The sequence below is a fragment of the Theobroma cacao genome, chromosome 2 (assembly GCF_053813885.1).
Source record: "Theobroma cacao isolate CCN51 chromosome 2, ASM5381388v1, whole genome shotgun sequence".
Classification (NCBI taxonomy): Eukaryota; Viridiplantae; Streptophyta; class Magnoliopsida; order Malvales; family Malvaceae; genus Theobroma; species Theobroma cacao.
In genome coordinates this window covers 42231077-42254302 of record NC_142640.1, presented here as the reverse complement: position 1 = coordinate 42254302, position 23226 = coordinate 42231077, and the positions used below count along the sequence as shown (strand labels likewise).

Here is a 23226-nt window from a genome sequence, read left to right as displayed (position 1 = left end):
AAAAGAAGAAGAAGTTGCTAGAGATATGTAGAAGCAGCTGAAAAAGATGAGATTTTTATAGTTAAAGCTTATCTAATTTCTCATGCAATTACAATAATGCCCTTATCAAGGCCACTTGTCTTCCTCCTTTTTTTCTGCAATCTTTTTACTCTTTTGACATTGGGAAAAGGTCCAAAATCCTCTGAAAGAGGTCCCTTAAGTAGCCCCCAAAAGTCCAAGTTTTAAAAATCCCATAAACTTGTTATTTGTGAAAATTACGGTGAGGGCTGCGGCTCTTAATTTCCAGCGCCGCGACGCTCAAATGTTCTGTTCGAATCTGTTTTTTTAGCGCAGTACTTTTACTTCAACAAAGATTGTGACCACCTTTCCATCAAAACTAGGCAAAGTAGTAAACATAAAAGTTATAGCCCTGACTCTTAGATTTATAATGGTCCAAAAATCATATCATTTGGACTTTTGTGGTGGGAGATATGATTGAAAAACCGAAACATATGCAAATAGAGCAACAACCCACTATGCACCTTTCTTCACCAATTGAAATTATTTTTTAATCCTACTCTTATAATGACATAAAATAATTATAAGTAACGTAAAACTAGCATCATTAGCTCAAATTAAACCTTTAAACATAAGTTCTATCTCTAGTTACGTGTCTATGAAGATTGAGGTTTCACAGGTTTAATATAGCCCTTAGGCTTACTTTCTCATGTCAATAACATCATCGCCTATTCCCAAGAACTCCCCACGCCACCAAGTATAATCGGGGCTTTAGGTCGCCCTTTATTTACTCGTGGAAACTCCTTATGCCACCAAATATAAATCAAGGATTCAGGTCCCCTTTTACCTACTAGTGGGACTCCCCACATCACCAAATATCTAATTGGGGCTTTAAGTCCCCATTTATAATCAAACATCAATTAACAAGTAACTATTACTTTATGCACAAAGACCACACAAGCCTGGTGTGGTAACAAGCCCTATACCCAAGTGCTTATTAATGTAAAATCATATTCATTTCATTCAAGCGTAAAACACACTAATGGAGCAGTAGGTAATATACTTTATAATTCAACATAGTATGCACAAACTCATTTAAAAGCCATGATGCATATCCTAAAACCATCATGCATATTCACAATTTCAAATGGGTGAAAGTTGAATTTTTTTTTTTGAATCACTCAATGGCTATTCTCAACCTAAACAACACACAATCATTTGCAAGGTAGATTTTGAAGCAAGGTCTTAGTTAATGGCTTGTTTCCCATTTTTAAATCAATAAATATAGTCTAGTATGTACGTTCTTATTTTTTTTCGAAGGCAATTGATAAATCAATGGCACAATCACAAAAAAACCTAGTTGTTTTCTATCAACTCATGCTTTCCACAATAGATTCAAGTATCTGAGAAGATGTTTATGTATTATAATTTGTATGGAAGTATAGTTCAAGATAGTTCACCCACTCATCTCAATTGGTGCGATTTCTCACCAAAATACCAAATACACCTGAAATGATCAATGTTGTATCTAATTCAAGGGCCAAGTATCTTAATTCAAAACTAGAAATGTCAATATCGTTTCATTTTACACATGCTTCCCACAAAAAAATTCTCAGCTTCGGTTTCATATTTCACTTACCATTCTTACTTTCAAGAATTAATTATCCCAACCAAATCTTTAGTGCTAGCTAGGCCTTGGATTCAGTTTTCCAACAAGCTTTAAGCTCTTAATCAAACCTGTATGATAGCATTTCCAATATTTCAGATCAATTTCCAGCACCCCATGTCATCATTCAATCATCACTTTGCACATCAATTTATATAGCATATATGTACACCCAATTATTTACTCTTGGAGGCCAATCAATTTCAATAGTATCACTTATTTCAACCTCAAATCAACATTCCAACCATTATACTACGTTTTTGTCAATTTTTCCTAACGTCAAATATTCAATAAAAATTCATAATTTCAAAACCATCTATCATGCTCCATTCATTAATGATAAAATCTAAGATTCAATTTTTGTATCATAACTTAAGGTTCCTTACCTCAAGAAATCAAAGTAACTTGGTATCCAATCCAAATTCCAACTTACTACATATGAATGGGCTGCAAACATAAATAAAATTTTAAACTCTTTAAATTGATTCCAAACAACTCAACCAAATCAGCTTTTATTTGAATTCACTTACCATTTTCCCAACAAAACTAGTGCACATTTCCAATCAAACCCCAATCATTATTTCTTTTCTCTCCTTCTTTTTTTTTTTTTTCAGTTGAGCCTTTTTCACTTTTCTGCAATTCACTTTTCGACGTAGCTCTCTTTCTCCTTTATTTTATTCTTGCCCAAGCCCTCTCTTTCCCATTTTCTATTTTCAGCTTTAACCTTCACCATTGGTATGAGAGACTTGAAACTTTGAATGCTTGTAGTGTTCTAGTTTTTAGATTTCGAGGTAGGTTTGGTTTTGGCAAGAGAAGAGATAATAAAATTAATGGCCTTTCAATCTAGTTTCACCATCTTTGCTGTTAATAACTATGTAATAAGATAAGATTTGCATGCAATAGACAGCCAATAAATAAGGATTTCTTGCATTTGCTACCAAGAAGACTCGGCATTATTAACTTAGAAAAGAAAAAAAATTGCATGCATATTCTGCCAAAGTAATGTGGTCTTAGTAATAGTATTTTAGTTTCTAGATTTCAAGATAAGTTCGGTTTTGGCAAGAGAATAGAGAATAAAATTAATGGCCTTTCAATCTAGTTTCCCTATCCTTACCATTAATATCTATGTAATAAGATAAGATTTGCATGCAATAGATAGTCAATAGATAAGGATTTCTTGCATTTGCTACCAACAAGACTTGGCATTATTAACTGAGGAAAGAAAAAAAAATTGCATGCATATTCTACCAAAGTAATGTGGTCTTAGGAATAAAAAGAAAAATAAATAAAACATGTTGGATCAATTACTCATTAGTCATCCCAGTTTTACTTACTTTTTTCCACTTTAGCCCTCCAATCTTTATTTTCTTTTTAATTTAGTTCTAAAATATTTTATCATTTACAATTTAATCCTCCAATGATTTTTTTTATTTTTTATTTGATCTTTAAACTTTTATTATTATTATTATTATTATTATTATTATTATTAGTATTATTTAATTGTTTTCAATTCAATCATTCACTTACTCATTTTATCCACCATTAATAAAGTTTAATCCTCCATTGTTTCATTGCCTTTCTTTTATTTTGCCATTTCATCCTCTTTCCATTCCATCTTTATTCTTTTATTTATCTTAAGCCTTTCTCCTTCATTTTCTACTTAGCACATAATTTAAATCTTTAATATTCTTAACTTGGAACCTATATTCACTCTTGAGCCTAGTGAGCAACTTCAATCATTCTAACATGCGGAGGTTAAGATGTTACACAAGTGGGAGAGAATGTCATGGTGGTTTGCGATCCCGTGACTAGTCCAGCTCGACAAAAAGCATGGACCAACAACACACATTTGTGCTGCACATGCCATTGGCGCACATATCAGCCTTGGAGCGACATCACTAGGGGACCCATTGACAACTAGCATCTAACCATCATCGATTGGAGGTTTTTAGACACTTCACACACTTGCAGAGCCAAGTCGCACTAGTAAAGAGCCCCTAGACAAGCCCTACAGCACAAGTAGTAAGAGCACAAGAAGACTGTACACTTGAGTGCTGCACATGCGCAAAGAACGCGTATGTGCCGCGCACACTGAAAGCTCGCATGCCAGAAGAGCATGCAGACACAAGTTGCACGACAGTGAGCTACGCACATCATAGCCCCACGACAAGAAGAGCTATGTGTAATACAGTCATGTATACTTGGAATGCGCACCTACAACAAGCCCAAAAGGCATGGACATGGGCATCATATGGGAAGAAAATGCGCACGAGCTGTGCACACATGGTGTTCAAAAAAGGAATGAATTAAACAAGCATTGAGACTTAATCAAGCCAAGAGAAAATTATGAAGACAAAGACACTAACTAATCTGTTTTTCATTGAATATATATATGCAGTAGTTACAGAACCGAGAGAGAGAAAATACAAAACAAAAAATCAGTACATAACTAAGTAATTAAACCACCAATAACCGTTTAGCTGTAGCATGATATTAGTGGCTGACATCCTAACAAACACAACTCAACATGGTAAATCCATGTTGCTAAATTGACATAATGCTGAAGACAAAAAAACTGAAAATAACCAACACATAAACTGCTACTTTAGACTAGTCACATGCTGCTGCTCGTGACCTCATCTCCACCTATTCAAACCATCATCAAGTCACCCTCCATTGAAGCTAAGATATATTCCAGTTTTAACACACCTCCTTGGAATTTATCTCGCATATTCCAAGCTTGCTCTTGAGAAAATAAAACTTATCTTTGTTCAAGCTTTTTGTAAATATATCAGCAACTTGATCATTGGTGCTGCAGTGCTTGATTACAACTTCATCATTCTTCACAGCCTCTTTGATTGAGTGAAACTTCACTCGAATATGTTTAGTTCTTGCATGCTGCACTGGGTTCTTTGCTATCGAAATTGTAGACATGTTATCCACCCATAAGACAGTGCCAATAAATTGCCTAAAACCCATATCATCAAGCAATTTCCTGAGCCATAACACATGATTAGTTGCAGAAGATGCTGCTATATATTCTGCCTCAGCAGAAGAATGAGCTACCACCTCCTGTTTCCTTGAGTTCCAAGAGAAGATTTCACTTCCAAATGAGAAACAATAGCCAGTGGTGCTCTTTGAATCGTCCACACTCCCAGCCTAATCACTGTCACAATGGCCTTGCAGATGATTACTGTCCTGTTTCACAAACTTAAGCCCAAATGTTGTTGTGCCTCTGATGTACCTCAAGATTCTTTTTGCAGCTTTCATATGCATTTCTGATGGTTCCTGCATAAATCGAGATAGGAGACTTGTGGCAAACATAATATCAGGCCTGGTAGCTGACAAGTATAGAAGACATCCTATTATACTTCTATAGAGTCGAGCATCAGTTTTAATCTCACCATCATCTTTGCTGAGTTTCCAACCCATAGTTAGTGGCGTTGGAGCTGGTTTACAAAAGTTCATCTTGAATTTTTTAAGTAAATCCTCAGCATATTTACTTTGATAGAGACAAATTTGACCTTCCAATTGCTGAAACTCCAAGCCTAGGAAGTAAAACATCTTTCCTAAGTCAGTCATATCAAATTCAAACTTCATTTGAGCTTTAAATTCTTTTAGAAACTCATCATCAGGCCCTGTTATTAACAAATCATCAACATACAATGATACAATCAGTTTCACGGCATTACCAGATTTCTTAACATAGAGTGTAGCTTCATTGTTGCTGCGAATAAATCCTTTTTCTCGCATGTAGCTGTCAATTCGGTCATACCATGCTCTTGGGGCTTGCTTGAGTCCATAGAGAGCTTTGACAAGCTTGCACACCTTGTCTTCTTTTCCCTGTACCACATAACCTTCAGGTTGTTCAACATAAATGTCCTCTGATATAACCCCATTCAAGAAAGCTGATTTCACATCCATATGCCAAATGGACCAATTTTCTTTGACTGCAAGTGCTGTTAAGACTCGAATGGTGTCATATCGAGCCACCAGTGCAAAAGTCTCTTCAAAGTCCACTCCTTGAACTTGTGAATATCCTTTTACAACTAATCTGGCCTTTAATTTGTTAACAGATCCATCTGGATTCAGCTTGGTTTTAAATATCCATTTAACACCAATTACCTTTTGCCCTTGAGGTTTGTCTACTAAGTACCAGGTCCTGTTCCTTGCTATCATTTGGATTTTAGCATCCATTGCTTATTTCCATTTCTTATCTTTTAAAGCTTCTGCAACTTCATTTGGTTCAATTACTGCCATAATACATCTACCATAAATTTCTTGGAGTGGTCTTGTTCCTCGAACAGCCAAGCTTTCATCATTCTCATCCATACTTTCCTCATCATCAAATAGATTCTCATCACCATCAGCATTATTCTCATCAACAGCTATTTCCAAATTCCACTTCAAACCTTCATTCACATCACTAGTGGTATTATTTGACTTTGATTTCTCAGTAGCAGTAGTTTTCCAATTCCACTTCAAGTCTTCGTCGAATCTCACATCACGGCTTACAAAAACCTTCTTAGTTTTCAGATCATACAATCGATATCCCTTTGACAAGTTGTTGCAGCCCAAGTGAATTGCCAATTGAGACTTAGGATCGAGTTTTGTTCTCTTACCATCAAGAATTTTGGCATAACAAATGCACCCAAAAACTTTGAGGTGCGCTACTGATGGTTTTGTACCATGCCAAGCTGCATAGGGGCATTTAACATTTAAAGCTTTTGTTGGGAGAACATTTAGTAAATACACAGCAACATTAGTAGCCTCAGCCCAAAATTTCTTTGGCAAATCTTTCTCAAATAACAAACAGCGTGTCATCTCCATCATTGTCCTATTTTTACGCTCACAAACTCCATTTTGTTGAGGGTTATAGGCAACCGTCAACTGGTGTTTGATTCCTTTTCGAGCGAGAAACTCTTTAAACTAGGTTGAGTTGAAATTTCCTCCATTATCTGTCCTAAGAATCATTAAATTGCTCCCAGACTCATTTTCCACTGCTGCAACAAACTTGGTAAACAAATTGAACACATCAAACTTGTGTTTCATAAAAAATATCCAACTGTACCTTGTATAATCATCTACAAAAATCAGATAATATAAACTCCCATTCAATGATAGAGTCTTCATAGGACCTCCCACATCTGAGTGCAATAATTGAAGCCTTTGTTTTGCTCTCCAATTGCTAGATTTTGGAAAAGAGACTCGGCATTGCTTACCATATTGACAAGTGCTACAGATTCTATCTGTTTGAGTCAAACTAGGGAGTCCTTCAACCAAGTTGTTGGATATCATATGCATTAAAGACCGGTAATTTACATGCCCCAATCTACGGTGTTAAATTTCAGAATTAGTGGACAAGCATTGGTAAGCTTTATGCTTAACCTTCATCCAATCTACAGAGAAACACTTATTTCTCATTTCAACAGAGAAAAGTTCCTTGCCTGAGGCATCAAGGATAGTGCAAGCATTGGTTTTAAACAACAAAATATATCCATCCTCAATCAATTGCCCCACACTAAGTAGATTTTGAGAAACTTCAGGTACAAACATAACATTGGAAATTGATTTCATACCTGCAAGTGTATGCACCGCAACTGTTCCTATCCCTTGAATCTGCAAATTAAGTCCATTTTCAATCTCAACCTGAGATTTATAACTCTTGTCCAAGGTAATAAAATTTTCTTCCTTCCCGGTCATATGATTCGAACAAGCGCTATCAATTAGCCATGTGTGCTTCTTGTTTGAAACTTCAGATTTCCTTGCCATGAATAAAAATTCATCAACTGTTTCCTGATGTTCTGCAACAGCAGCCTTCTCCTCAGGTCTGTTTCCCTTCAATTTGCAAACTCTCTCAACATGTCCTAATTGATGGCATGACCTGCATTTAACATTTGGACGATACCAACAATATTTTTCAAGATGTGTTCTCTTTTTGCAATGAGAACAAACAGGATACTTAACTCTCGGCTTGCCTTGTTTTCCATCTCCAGATCTCCTGTCCTTGTTTCTCTTCTCTGAATCATTCTTTCTGTTGTTGTCACTCCATTTCTCCTTTGTTCGAGTCATGAAGGCTCCTTCTACCGTGTTTTCTTGCCTAAGAGCTCGTCTTTGTTCTTGTGCTTGGAGAGCATTAACAAGCTCTGTGACAGTAAGGCGTGAGATATCATTGGACTCTTCAAGTGAGGATATCTTAGCTTCAAACTTATCCGGTAGGCTTACTAGGACTTTATTCACAATCCTTTTCTCTAAAAGGTCTTCCCCAAGTAGCCTCAATTGATTCACAACTTTCATTACTTTATTAGAATACTCCTTAATAGTCTCACTGTCCTTCATTTTTAAAACTTCAAATTCCCTCAACAAATTAAGAACTTGCATCTGTCGAGTCCTATCACTTCCATGGAATTCCTCTTGCAACTTGTCCCAAGCATCTTTAGGATTCTCGCAAGCCATAATCCTAGTGAATATGGAGTTGGATACAACAGAGTGGATACACGAAAGGGCCTTGTATCTCTTAGCAACCTCTTCACTATGCTGCTTCAATTGTGCCATTGTAGGATTGGCATGCCTTTGAACCGGAGGATCTCCACCCACCTCCACAACTACCCAAAGGTCAAATGCACGGAGATAAGCTTTCATCTTCACTGCCCAAATTGGGTAGTCATCTCCGTTAAACACTGGTGGAGCTACAACATTGAAACTGGTTGAAGCCATAGGTTAAGTATTCTAATGGAAGAAATGAGACAGCAAGATTAAGTATTCTAAAAAAAAAATTGCTTTCACAAGTCCCTTAAGAACACATGAAAGGCTCTAATACCATGTTCAAAAAAGGAATGAATTATACAAGCATTGAGACTTAATCAAGCCAAGAGAATATTATGAAGACAAAGACACTAACTGTTCTGTTTTTCATTGAATATATATATGCAGTAGTTACAGAACCGAGAGAGAGAAAATACAAAACAAAAAACCAGTACATAACTAAGCAATTAAACCACCAATAATCGTTTAGTTGTAGCATGATATTAGTGGCTGACATCCTAACAAACACAACTCAACATGGTAAATCCATGTTGCTAAATTGACATAATGCTGAAGACAAAAAAACTGAAAATAACCAACACATAAACTGCTACTTTAGACTAGTCACATGCTGCTGCTCGTGACCTCATCTCCACCTATTCAAACCATCATCAAGTCACCCTCGATTGAAGCTGAGATATATTCCAATTTTAACACATGGGAGTCTCGCACTAGTGGGTCGTGCACACCTAATTCACACCCAACGAGGCCACGCACACAATGGACGGGCCCCAAACAGCCTCGTATTGGAGTACTGCGCACATCAAGACCCCAAACTGATCAATTGCACATTAAAGGGTCTTGATTAAAACACTCGCGCACTTAAAGGCCTTGCATGAGAGAGATGTACCCCGGTGGCCAAAATGGTTACAACGTAATGCCTTATTATTGTTCTTTAGTGTGCAATTGGGAACTCCATAAGTTAAATGTCAATAGCTTTTTTTTTTCATGGTAATCTTGAAGAAAGAAGTCTACATGAAGATTCCTTAGGGCTTTACCAAATAAGGGGAGCATCGAGTTACAAACTGATTTCCTCACCCATGAATCAACAACATAAACTTGATCTTGATTCAAGACAACTTTGTGATGATCCCAAACAGTGTAGATGTCTCATTGGTAGATTATTTTATCTCATGATCACGTGTTTGGATATTAGTTATGCAGTGCACATCCTGAGTCGATTTATGCACAAGTTGAGACAACTACACTTTGATGTCGTCATATGAATTCTTCAATATCTCAAAATGCACTCAGACAAGGCATTTACCTCGATTGATTTCATTTTAATATCAACTAGTGGACATATTCAATAAGACACTTGGTTGTGAGCAATTTCAAACTTTTTTAGGCAAGTTGGGCATTTCCAATCTTCATACTCCAACTTGAGAGAGAATAAAGGAGAATTAACTTAAGATATGAGTTATACACGTAAGAGAGCCATACGCATACAACTCACATAGACAAACGCACACAGGATGGCCAACATGAAAGAGGTCCAATAGTTGTTAAAAAAGTAACAATCAAGAAAAGTATTCTAAGGAATTTAGAATATTTTTTATATTTAAGTTTTCTTTACTTGTTGATTACTTTACTTGCAAAACAAGTAAGTTTAACTTTTAGGACACTTATTTTTATTTCATTTACTTTACTTGCACTCAAAAAAATTAAGATTAAAATACTTATTTAATTTACTTACGTTACAAATAGATTTAAAATGGATTATCTCTATAAATTGTCTTTTTATGTTTCATAATAAAATTGAATAGAGTTTTCTCTCGTTCTATTATTTTGAACAAGGTTTTTCTAATTTCATTTGTCAATAGGGTTTCTTTGGTTCCATTTTCCATATACAAAATTTTTCCTTATTCCATTCTTTTGAGAATTTTATTTTTCAGATGCCATTGTTCGTTATAGGTGATGCTTACTGGGAGAGTTTAGACTACTCTTTGATTAGTAAGTATTGTTTTGTCTCTGACAGACTTGGCAGGCTTAATGTGGAAGATCTCCTATTCATTCTCCGCGGCCTCAAGTATGGGGAAGCAATTTAGAAGATTCTTGTAAGTCCCATGTGCTTAAAATCATTTGTGAAGAAAATGCACCGCTAATATTCCACTGACATTTTTTTACAAGTATTTACACTTTAAATTAATCTATCATCTGCACCACCATTTGTGGTCTGCTAATGGGGATACTGCTCAACACCTATCTGCAAAGAATTTGAACGACTACCCACAACAACCAAATTCCCCAGACAGTGCTTTTTACAAGGTTTTTAACTGTAAAAACTACTGCTCATATGATTTAAGAGGTTCAAGCATTAAGATTAAAAAAATACTCAAACAATCAAAGTTCAATTGCAACATCATCGCATTAACTGGCCATTAAAGTTGCTTTGCAATTCCGATCCCTCATAAGTTTGTTTCGTCCTTTCTTTTTGTCCCTTGTATGATTGTAAGTTGGATTCAACCGATGGCAATGGAGAAAAGGTTAGTTGGAGTAGTCAGGTGCTACCAGGAAAGTTGATGACTGGCAAAATCAATAAATAATTGTGCCAATGTTTGGGTAGAAACTAGAAACGCTAATATTTTATCCGAATCCCACACCAATATTTTCACGTGAGGCAAATCAGAATGGCCATGCTTATGCAAGTTTGGACAGAAGCTAGGAACATGCAATCTTTGTTTCTTGTTATGATCTCTCTCGAAATCCGTGGGAAATGGGAGCTTTCTAAAGTTGCCAAAAAGGTTGAGAAACACTAAGCTTTTCCCAAGTTCTGCTGCCTAAATTTTCAAAAGAATTGATCGGATACCAATGAAAAGGCCGTATTATTTGTATAGAATCTCAGCTTTGATTCAAATCAGTCCCCCCCACTGTGATCAAAATTTGACTTCCAGGTAAAAGTGGAAATACCGTAAACCACGTTTACAATTCACACGCAACATAAGTACCCTTCCCACCAAACCCAATAAAATAAGTCCACAAGATTACAAAAAAAATATCCAATTTGAGATAAAAAAAAAAAAAAAGAAAACTGCTTGGGGCAACCGTATAAAAAGTCAGCAACTTATTTGATTGAATGGTCCAGCTTCTGCAATTAAGAGCATATTAGTATTTAACTTTGATATTATTGTCCAACGGTGGGCAATAAAAATCACAGATTGCAGTAACTTGACAGAGACGGGAAGAAGAAGACACCTTCGTAGTGCTAGTAATTTCCTTCAACAAGGACTATGAACCGAAACCTGGCCTACTGGCTACTGCTAGTAAAAGATATCAACAGGTAGTCCAAGGACGAAGGATCAAAGCTGTCTCCTATTAGTCATGGTCGACGGACAACTCCTTCCTGCTAAATTATTAAAGGGGCATGAATGCTGCACCTGTTAGGTAGGAGGCTTGAAAAGAAATTCCTGCAAGGCAGCAGGGGGGCCCAACCTGTGAGCAAACTGATAGCTGACTTTGACTCTGTAGGCTGCGGCTACAAGTTTGGATCATCCACGTGGCACTGGCACTGGCACTGGCACCGCCTGCGGCCCGTACGATTCAAGACTACAGCAAAAAGCAATTGGCCAATAATTCTGTAATCGGCATTGAATATTCTCAGAATTATCTAAGTGATTCTATTAGCCTCGTTGAATATTCCCACCCAACCAAATTAATGCATTATTTTAATAAAGAAAAACCAAATGTAAAAAGACCAAAATACTCTTAATTGCAACAGTCTAAACAAGTTCAAGCCATTACTCCTCAACCTGGATTATTGCCTTATTGGAAGAAGTGCCCAATTAGCCTAGATTTTTTTTCACTAAAGGTAAAGAAATCAATATTCTGAAAAATTTGATGTAAATTGATTGAATTTACCAAAAAGTACATTAACTGTAGGAGAATGGAAACAACAAAAATATCCTATTGTTAGTCCACATCACTGTTTGTCAGAATTATTGTCCTACTCATGTTTGGCTCCCACAATTCTTGTGGAAAGGTATCATTAAGCACTAAATTACCACATGTTTTAGGAACTTGGTTGTACCTCTGCTAGAGAAAGATCCGGGCACATTGGTATTTTCACACCACGAAAGGAAACGTCAGAGAAGAATCTGATACCAAGTTCAGTTTCGAAACTGAGGCCCCCAGCTCCCAGACCTCCAAAGTCAATGTTTGTATACTAGCGTTCTCTTCATTTAGTACACAGAAATCGTTCTGGTTTGATGCCATCGGCCGCTAAAAGACTAAACTAAACTTTGAATTCCAAACTTTTCAACTTCTTTTCATATTAAGGTATGGTTAAACAATGAGACTCGGCGCATGGGCAGAGCTCTGCTCATCTTTCAAGGTTGCCTTTTTCACCATCAAACAGTCATTGCTGAACAACACAATCCTCCAAGTCACACATTGTAAAACCATTACCTTTGTGAAATTTCATAGTGTTACCGATTTTCAAAAGACAATGACAGCTACCTTGTATCTTTCAATAGGCAACTTGTTCTTATTTAATACATAAATATCCATATTCTTTCCACAATTTTATAGAAGACATATCCTATTCTGCTAAAATAAAAAAAAAGATTTGCGTATGTCACAAGAAATTAACACCATGGGACTTAAAGTGCCAGACTCAGCACTATAAAAGAGAATTTTCCCTCAAAAATGAGCCAAGAAAGAGTGCAACCTTAGAATCTTTCCAACTGCTTTTTACCTAGTCCATCTCTATCCAAGCATAAGAGATGGAAATATCCAGCACCATTACAGAAACACAGCCTCAAAAGTTTGCTCTTCCAGTGGATTCAGAACACAAGGCAACTGAATTCCGATTATTCTCAGTAGCTGCACCCCACATGAGAGCATTTCACCTGTCCTGGATCTCATTCTTTGCCTGTTTTGTATCCACTTTTGCTGCTCCACCCCTCCTCCCTATCATTCGTGACAACCTAAACCTCACAGCAACTGACATTGGCAATGCAGGGGTTGCATCAGTCTCTGGTGCAGTCTTTGCCCGGATTGCCATGGGAACTGCTTGTGACTTATTTGGACCACGTCTTGCTTCTGCATCCCTGATCCTCCTCACTGCACCAGCAGTTTACTTCACCTCCATTGCCTCATCACCTGTCTCCTTCCTCCTTGTCCGCTTTTTCACAGGCTTCTCCCTTGCTACTTTTGTGTCAACACAATTCTGGATGAGCTCCATGTTTTCAACTCCAGTAGTTGGCACTGCTAATGGTGTTGCAGCCGGATGGGGCAACCTTGGAGGTGGGGCAACACAGCTCATCATGCCCCTTGTTTTTTCCGTCATCCGTGACATTGGTGCAGTCAAATTTACAGCTTGGCGAATTGCATTCTTCATTCCTGCCCTGTTTCAAACATTAGCAGCCTTTGCTATTCTGATCTTTGGCCAGGATTTACCTGATGGGAATTATCAAAGGCTGCAGAAATCTGGGGCTAAACAAAAAGATAAATTCTCACGTGTATTCTACCATGGGATTACAAATTACAGAGGATGGATCTTGGCGTTGACTTATGGATATTGTTTTGGGGTGGAGTTGACAGTGGACAACATAATCGCAGAGTATTTCTATGACAGATTTAATCTGAAACTCCATACAGCAGGAATTATTGCAGCAAGCTTTGGTTTAGCAAATTTGTTTTCAAGACCTGCAGGAGGTATAATCTCTGACAGGATGGCAAGCAGGTTTGGAATGCGGGGTAGGCTGTGGGCCTTATGGATAATACAAACCTTGGGAGGGGTGTTCTGTATCATTCTTGGGCAGGTTGGATCTTTGAGCGCATCCATCATAGTGATGATTATTTTCTCAGTCTTTGTCCAAGCTGCTTGTGGTCTTACATTTGGAGTGGTTCCTTTTGTTTCCCGGAGGTATGGTTTCCATAATTCACCTAGACTATACTTCTGCATCGTTTTCACAAATAATTTGCCACACATTGCTGCTCATGATAGCAAATTGATCAATATTGATAATTTGAGGAACAATTATACAGAAACTGAAATGTGACTAGTCTTCAATCAAAAACTCATCATCAATGAATAAGAAATGCAAGGGCCAAACTCAGACATCATCTAACTCATTGTATAATATATATGCATATTAGCAATAATGAACTTATGAGCAATTGATCAAAACAGTGAAAAGTTTTCTTTAACTATCTCTGTGAGAACGGAAAAATATTCAAGCAGTCTTTTTTGTCCGATATCTCCCTTATTTCCTTAGGTCTGTTTGCTTTCCGGTAGGGTATAACTTATGACTTTGTTAAATTGTGGGATCACCAATTAAGCAAGGGCAGAACAACCAAACCAAAGAAAAAAGAAGATGCTAAACTTCTGATGGATCACCTTTCCAGACAAACAAAATAGATGGAGAACTTCTACTGCCTCTCAAATCATATGACGTACATCAATGGGCTTCTCTTCTCAGTCATGACATTTCTTTACTTCACACATGCACAAAGAAATAGAAAAAGGCTGATTTTACTGTTTACATTGATACCTCATTGCAATTGGTGCAGCCTCTCATTTAAAGCCTATTTCTCTTAATCCTCCAAATATCTTGACTTTGCTTTCAGGTCCTTGGGCGTAATATCTGGGATGACAGGAGGAGGTGGAAATGTGGGTGCAATTTTGACTCAATTAATTTTTTTCAAGGGATCCAAATATTCTAAAGAAACTGGAATTACTCTCATGGGTGTCATGATCGTATGCTGCACCCTCCCAATATTTCTAATATACTTCCCACAATGGGGTGGGATGTTTTGTGGTCCATCATCAGAAAAGATTGCCACAGAAGAAGACTACTACTTGTCCGAATGGAGCTCAAACGAGAAGGAAAAAGGTCTACATCAGGCAAGCTTGAAATTTGCTGATAACAGCAGAAGTGAAAGAGGAAGAAGGGTACACTCTGCAGCTATGCCTTCTAATGGTACTCCACCTACAACTGTTTAGCCACTCCCACAAGTTTTCCCACTATCTTTGCATGTAATTTTTGTCTATATTTCTTATGCCAAAGTATTTTCATGAGCAGGTTAATGGTTGCAAGTAGTCAAAGTTACAATAAAGACATTTGTTAATTAATCACCTTAGAGATCTATGTTTATATAGGGTTTCTCTCTGTTCTTTTTTTTTTTTTTTTGGTTTTGGTCCTTCTGATTTGGGTTTTCTCCTTAATGTTTTTTAAACCCTTTATCCTAGCTATTACATAGGATTTTCATTAATTGAAAATTTTCTTGTGAACAGCACCAAAACCGTTTTTTGAACTTGAAAAGCAAGAGATTTGACTCTATATACAACAAAACGTAATATTATATTTGACTAGTTGAAATGATTTATCATTACATGTTAAGGGACCAAATGTACGAATATATGGACATGCAATCCTAGAGAAAAAGATAATTCTCCTCACTAACGCAAATCCTTCCTAATAGGTTAACTTAGGTCTTAAGTTCATAAATTTCTTAATCTATCTATTTCCAATTGGAGATCAAAGTGGTCATTTCACTAATAATCCTATCATCAGAATTGACATAAATTTTATCACAGCACCCAAAATGGCTTGAGAACCAAAAGCAGTATCCCAAACATCACAAGATTAGCTTGAATTGGGTTGTGAGTCTCATTTTAAATGCTAAGATCACCGCTAAGTCAATGATAAATTTCAAGAAATCAAGAGGAGCTTATCCACTCATTACCTAATATAAATAAATCCAAGTCAAGGTTACCATATGTTATTATTAGTTTAAATGTTAAACATAAGTGACAAACAAACAAGCACCAGTCAACTAATTCTCGCCGATTTGGAAGATAGCATCTTGAGATAGCTGCATTTAAAATAAAAACCCCACAAACCAAGAATCATAACATGGCAAAACGAAGAAAGGCAGAAGGAAATCATAGCCAACCCCCCGCGCACAAAGAAATCTACTCGTTTATGCAAACAGATAGAGTGATGTGACAAAATCGAAAAGTTTTTTTATTATAATGGCTTGGTGTACAATTGTCAAAAAATATTTTATCAACAGCCATGGAAGTGTAGTTTAAAACTAAGAAAGAACTACATGAGTCAAGTTGTCTAATATGGTCCATTTTAAGGTTGTAACAGTGATTACTTGCACATAGAAACCAACAGGAAATACCCTTAAAAATTCCAGCAATTTTTAAGGAGTAAAACATGTTGGTTAAGACAGTAAATCAGCAACAGAATGTATGGCCCATGGAAGAAAACATAGGTTTTGAGTGTATTTATAATGCAAGATCAAATCATGTGAAGAAAGAAGGAACATAATACCTCCGCAGTATCGAAACCCTAGAAGATATTCCTTTGTTAAACAAATCAAACACTTTGTTTCTGTCAGAGCGTGTCTTGTATATAATTATATACATATATACATAAAGCAAGCTACAGACTTTCCCAGTTATCCATCCTAAAAATGGATAACGAACGACCGTGAGCGCTAAGCCGCTAACCAGAGGTAAAAGATGAAAGGTTGGGCCGAGAGATATTGGGGCCTTTGATTATTAGTGAGCCCATTTCTCAATTCACCAAGAAAAATACTAATTAGCCCATTTACACGACATGTGATTTTCCTCTACTATTTTTCTAACCATTAAATGAGCCCATTTAGACGAATGTGACTTTTTTCTTTTTTGTTTTCTTTACGGAGGGGCGAGAGATTCCAATTTCGCTTTTCGAATAAAAGATCTTTGATTTATTTTAATTAGTTAAAATTAGAGTTCATTTATAACATGTCAATTTTTTTATGCATGCGGTTTATATTACACCATGAAAAATAGCGCTTTCTCATTTTATAAATTTCATCTCGATTGACAACTGTTTGTAACATATTATACATGGTTATCTATTTAGATTTAAGAACAGAAAACTTTTTTTTTATTTTATGAAAATTATAATAATTATTTAAATTAATAAAATGTCAATTTAACTCTGATTCAAAGTATTTCCAATTTTATTCTCACATCCCAAATATTAAAAATGTAGAAGCAAAAGTATTGAAAATATCACAACTTGATGTTCCTATTTCCTTTCATGTGTTTCAGTTATAATGTTTTAGTATACACTATTAACCCCAAAACTTTTTCCTTTTAGATTATGACGTCTCAAGTATACATTCAAGTTTTACACCTATACTATAATGGATCCTTATAAATTTTCAATATTGGATTAGAGGTGCCACAATCTCCCTGCTAAGCCTTTGGTGTTCCTATCAAGTCTCCACTGTTGAGTGCTCTAATACTGACGGTGGATATTGGCATATTTTACTCCATTGTAATATATTATCTGCGTTAATTTATAAAATTTTATAATTTTGTTCATAAAAAACATCTTATAAATTTAAATTTTTACATCATACAACATAACTAATTCTCACAAATTCTCATAAATGTAAATTCAAGTTAATGAGATTGCTAAATCTCCCTCCTCAAGGCTTTGACATTCCATCAATTCTCCATTGATGAATGCTTTGACAGTGACTATGAAAATCCACACCCCAATTAAAGGGGTGTTGTTCGCTTTGATTTAAAGTCTTACAATTATTCTCAACACGAGACTTGGCTGCCACAATCTCATAAGGGGAGATTGGCAAGCCCAGGAATGATTGAGGAATAACTAATAAGGACCCACGTTTTTATTTATTTCCCTTTCTGGTTCGATGCCCCACGTTCCTCTTTTACCCTTTCTGGTTTTAGTCTTCCTTTTATGTTTCCCTACTAAAAGTTTGTACTTAGAAACCATGCGCGTGCAGTGAGATTCTCAAAAAAGGGATGGGTTAATGGACGGTGCACGCACCACTCCATCAGCCCCATCACCACCAAAAACCTTTTCGGTAACCAACACCCTCCCAACTAACTCAAAAAGCCAGCACCAAACCAACCTCTGCAAGAGGAGGAAAAAAAAACCTGCACCAGCTGGTACATGACTAATTAAGATATGTAGCCCTGGCAGTAGCATATCATGAAACCCAAGGCTCTGCCTTCTTCTCAACTTTTTTTTCAGTGAACAGAAAAGGATTATTGTAGATGCATGTTTGAATGCTTACTGCTGTTTGGGAGTTGGTTTGAGCCTTGAGCATCTAGGGCCTTGCTCTCTAGCTCGTGGCTGTTGCCACTAGAGCAAGAGAAACATATTCTTGTCACTCTTTGATCAATTTATTTTCGTGTCTGTATAAAACGAATTGAGTTGGTTTTTTTTAATTGCTTTTCTTAGCCTTTGGAGATAATTTTTTTAATGCAACATCTGGATAAAAATTTGCAATCACCCCTTTTTGTACCGTGGCAATGATATAGCCAGTTGAGGAGGGTAAGCCCATAAACAGGATCTATCCCCCATTCTCTTACTTTGTTGCATTGGTGGAGCGCAGACTAAAGGTCGTCTAAGACGCCGTAGCTCTCAGTCTCCTTTTTACTCTCGTGGGATGGGAACCCCTGTGCTTCCACAACCCTAGTCATTTGGGCACTCCGCTACCCTAGGCTAGCCATTTTTGAGGTTTGGCCTCTCTTTTGTTACTTTTTAAGGGGAAAAGAAAATTAGTTAATAATGAACCTCATGTCTCTCTCTTTCCCCAGAATCTCTAGGACTACCTACAAGAACCATGTGCCAATACCTAAATTAGTTAATTTAGGCACGATGGATTAATTTGCAAGCTAGAAGCAGCTACTGCTTAATTTGCTTGTTAGCATCTCATTGTAGAAGAATAGCATTATGACTATATGTTAGTATATGTGGTTTCTTTACATAATTAAAAGGTTATGTTTGGGGTAGTTAGATGGGTTTGTTCGATATTTTGATCAGAAAGAGCTTCCTTAATTTTCAACCTACCTTGTAAATTCGAATGCCATCATTGTGAACATTAGATTATCGTTCCTTATTAAACTTATACTTTGCTCTGCCATTGTAACAACGATCACTAGAAAATTGTACCATATTCTTTTTACTTTATAAACACCAATTAGCTAGGCTACATTAATTACTTCGGAAAACAAATTACATTCTTTTACAAAGCATCACCTTCTCAGTGACAAAAAATTGTAGAAGGGAAGCATCAAACAGCATATGTAAACCTAGGAAACGGGGCGCAAATTAAAAGAAGCCAATACATTAAACCTGACCTAACTATTATAATTTCTAAGCTAAAAACAAACATGCTCGCGAGATCTAGCTATTCTCTTGACTGAACCACCATCCCTTCTTAGGCAAGAGTCTATGTTTGAAGGAAGCAAAGGGGCCTGTGATTTCCCATAAGAGTTCCAACATAATGCTTGATGGAAACCTCGATATCTAAGGGAGGGTTTTAATTGAATATCGATAAGATCAACGTCAGTGCATGGGATGTCATTGCTACAAGCAAGATGAATCGGTTGTACCGAATAAGTTCCGATTATTTGATCATATGTAACACCAGATATTGCCACGGCTCCTGTTTGGTTCTTGCAAACATTCTTGTCACAGTAGTACTGGTCAATTATTATAGGAACCTTTACGTCAGAGACTTGAATATTGGAGAATGAGACGTTCTTGACAGATCCCATACCACCCTGTATCATAAAATTTCCAAAATTGAGGTTGAGCCTGGTGAAAGCTGAAATCTACTGTGCCCCTCGTTCGGAGGTGAATATCGGATATGGGTATGTATCTGACACAATATGTTCCATTTTCATCGAAGTTTTTCATGGATTTAAAGGGTTGTACTCCATATCCATATCCGTCAGATACAAGAATTTAGAAAAAAAAATGAAGAGTTGAAGCAATCGTGTAACATCTACTCCAATTTTGAAAAAGAAATCAGTTTACAATACTTATTGCATGCAGAAACTTTGTACCTGCCAAGTCTTGATTCTAACTCCAGCTAGTGTATTCAGCAGTGAGATCTTTTCAACAACTATATCCGAGACACATGCAACACTCTTGTCTTTCCCCAGCCCTCCCAAACTGTGATTGTAAGGAAAATGCATATCCAAGTGTCAGATTTCATTACCACATTAAAATTAGTCCATATTGCTGAAGCAAGCATTTTATGTACTCATATTTGGCTTTCAAACATGGAATTTAATTTACCTAATCCCATGACCAGGGCCGCAATTAACATGGTGAATATGAACGTTCGAGCAACCTGTCTGAATGGATACACAGTCATCTCCTGCCGAAAAGAGAAACCCATATAATTAATTAGTGTATTAAACTTTGGCAAAACATAATAAATTAATAATAATCATGTCTAGGCCCCCACAGGCTCGAGTCTACTTTTTGTCCATGCTTGTTTCAAAAGTTAGTTTGGTGTGACAGTTATTATACCGTTTAAAGGGTCTTGAAACCAATCATACGTCTTCACTATAAGATGAGTAACTTTTTCACTGAAAAAGTATAACGTGCTGTGCACTATCTCAAGCTCTGATTATATTTTACTGGTTATGTATCGACAAAGCACAATTAACTTTGTTTTTGTAGCTTACTAGCTAGTATGCATATTCATTGTGTCCTATTTTAAGATGAATATTGATCATGAAAAATTTCTTTTGGACCTTACCACAGCCAATATTGGAATACAGAATTTCTACATCTCGAGTGTTTTGCAGATGAATACCATCGGTATTTGGACTACTCTCTGGAGAAGAAATTGTAAGGTTGTTTACTTTGATACCACCTGAGCTATCAAATTTTAGGTGGCATTGAGGGCTGTTTATGATTTGGATGTCGCGAACTGTCACATTGTAGCTTGAGTAGAATCTTAAAGCCTGTAACGGCCCGCCAAAGTAAATCAGAATCGTAATTTGGCATAGCAGTGACTAGTGAAATAGTCGCACTAAAAAGAAGCTAATTAGCTGTAAAAGATTAATGAACTCTTACGGTTGGTTTCCAATTTGGAATGTGTTTGAATTTTTTCTGCAAAAGGGACATTAAAAATGAGGTTTAGCTATTATTTCAGGTACTTGTAAAATCTTTCAACTCGAAGTTTCAAGAAATAAGATGGTATGTATAGATAATTAACCTGAATATAATAAATCTGATCAGATGGAGTCCACCACTGAGAGCCTTGACCATCAACAACTCCAGTACCTTGAATAGTAAAATTATGGATCCATTTGAAGTTTATCCATTGAAACAAACTGGACTTTGGCCATGAACCCACTTTTGGGGGGGCTAACAGAGCTCCATCTATCTGTTGGAATTCCATCCGGATTAGCTTCGTGCATTGGGCATTTTAATGTAAAGAGAGATAGTATTAAAATCTGACACAGAATATACTTCTTGCCGTTTTTATTTCTTTTTAGGTAAAATACTTTTTGAGAGTCAGGGTGAGGGAGATCAGCTAAAAAGAAGAGAAAGCATACCTGAAAAACAAGGTTAGGCATGCATGGACCTTGAAGAGTTAAGGGCTTGACCAGGAATTTGAATTCTGATGGAATTTCTACTGTAGCCCCAGGCACCTTGCAGGCAGCTTTCCATGCTGCTAGAAGTGCCTGTTGATTAGTTGACATTTTCAAGCATTACAACTTTTAGAACATTAAGTCACTACTAAATCATCGTCTCCTTCTCTAAAGACAGATTTATTTGCACCACTAATTTTACCTTTGAATCATCAGAAACTCCGTCACCCTTGGCTCCAAAAGACAAAACATCAAAAATGTTCGAACCAGTTGGATAATAGTCGTAACCAGGAAGAGGCGCTGGTGCAGGGCTTGAGTGTGGAGCGCCGTTACCTTTGTGGTTCTTATCTTTTTGATGCTTATGAGGCTTGCCTTTATTGACATTATGCTTTCTTCCCTCGACTGAGGTTATAGAAGATGTGATGAATACAAGAAACATGATAGCCACAAGTGCTAGAAGATATAAACTCTTATCTCTCCTCATCTCGAGCTTTCTCCTTTTCTTTCTAGTTAGCAAGTGATGAAGGGAGCTCAGGTGGTATACTCTGTTTGAAACAAGGAAGGTGAGGCAGTTAAAAGACAGTTTATATAAAGCCAGTTTTACAAAAATAGCCTTGTCTGGGTTCTAATTTGCAAGGGTACCCTAAATCTGAACTTGTTAAATAATGCCCCTGTTAACCCCCAGGGTGCAAACATTAGCCACTTGGACTGGAAATCGTACGCAAAAGCTGGCCCTTCAATTAGGAATATAAGATAATTAATAAATGTGATTAATTCTTTTTTCTTTTTTCCATCGTAGTGATTAATTCTTTTCAAGTAAGCAGTGGATAATGTAGGTATAGCATCAAGGTTCAAAATTAGTGACTGTTGGATAAAATCCTCAGCGATATAGTACTAGAGTTTAACAGTTTGTTTGGCAATAAGTGATTTTAGTCGCCATTGTTAGAGTTAAAGCATGCATCGACTTTATCATTTTGTCTATTATGTATTTTGCTTCATTGTACTGGTTGTTAAGTGTTGTACACCAGTGTGTTATGAGGTGTCGTTGTGCATGGTTAGCTTTATAACACTTGTCTCTTATATTAACAGGTGTAATCTCGTATAACTTGTATAAACATTTTGGTCATAGTTGAATGAAGACAATGAACCTTTAACATATTCCTCTCTGTTTTTAGCTTTTCTCTTCTCCGTACCAGAGCAATACATGATTGCATCTGCTCTGTTATAATTTCATCTTTCTTTCACTGTTTCCTTACAGCCATTGCCTCATTTAGCATGCATATGTATACCTAAGGGCACTCCATTATTTGGCTTAATGGAAGTTGGATAAAGAAAGCAACCTAAGTTATATCTTTTGATTGGATAATTTTACTTAGTCGCCTACTGTATTATTGGATAGTTTTCTAATGGATAATGATCTGGACACCCCTAGTTTGATAATGGAGGTACCTTTACTGTGCTACTACTTTTCATTCTGTTAGAGGGTTCACCAATTTTTATTGAAACTTTTATTTTATCTCTTTGAAGAACATAACTTTTGGCAGGACTACAAAACACTTACGAATTTATTAAAATGAAAAACAAAAACGTATCCACC

At 36.6% G+C, this 23226-nt stretch overlaps 3 protein-coding genes and 1 long non-coding RNA gene across 4 annotated transcripts; 1 reads left to right on the top strand and 3 right to left on the bottom strand.

The window, feature by feature from the left end:
• Nucleotides 1-7003: 7003 nt before the first annotated feature.
• On the bottom strand, nt 7004-8380 carry LOC148764298 (uncharacterized). The gene has a single exon (XM_088803575.1). The coding sequence runs from the start codon at nt 8378-8380 to the stop codon at nt 7004-7006; it is 1377 nt and encodes a 458-aa protein (XP_088659701.1).
• Nucleotides 8381-12679: 4299 nt separating this feature from the next.
• LOC148764297 (uncharacterized) lies at nt 12680-16673 on the bottom strand. The gene is made up of 2 exons (XR_016024659.1): nt 16534-16673; nt 12680-14182 (listed from the first exon to the last, which is right to left on the bottom strand). It is a non-coding gene; the product is annotated as an uncharacterized LOC148764297 (long non-coding RNA).
• Nucleotides 12970-15360, top strand: LOC18609519 (high affinity nitrate transporter 2.5-like). Its single transcript, XM_018114495.2, has 2 exons — nt 12970-14114; nt 14819-15360. The coding sequence occupies exons 1-2, from the start codon at nt 12970-12972 to the stop codon at nt 15192-15194; spliced, it is 1521 nt and encodes a 506-aa protein (XP_017969984.1). The 3' UTR covers nt 15195-15360.
• Nucleotides 16674-19235: 2562 nt separating the features above from the next.
• On the bottom strand, nt 19236-22154 carry LOC18609518 (Pectin lyase-like superfamily protein). Its single transcript, XM_018115112.2, has 8 exons — nt 21832-22154; nt 21594-21722; nt 21251-21421; nt 21109-21144; nt 20789-20996; nt 20320-20401; nt 20085-20193; nt 19236-19799 (listed from the first exon to the last, which is right to left on the bottom strand). Exons 1-8 carry the CDS (start codon nt 22111-22113, stop codon nt 19395-19397), a joined length of 1422 nt encoding a protein of 473 aa, XP_017970601.1. The 5' UTR covers nt 22114-22154; the 3' UTR covers nt 19236-19394.
• Between the last annotated feature and the right edge of the window lie 1072 nt (nt 22155-23226).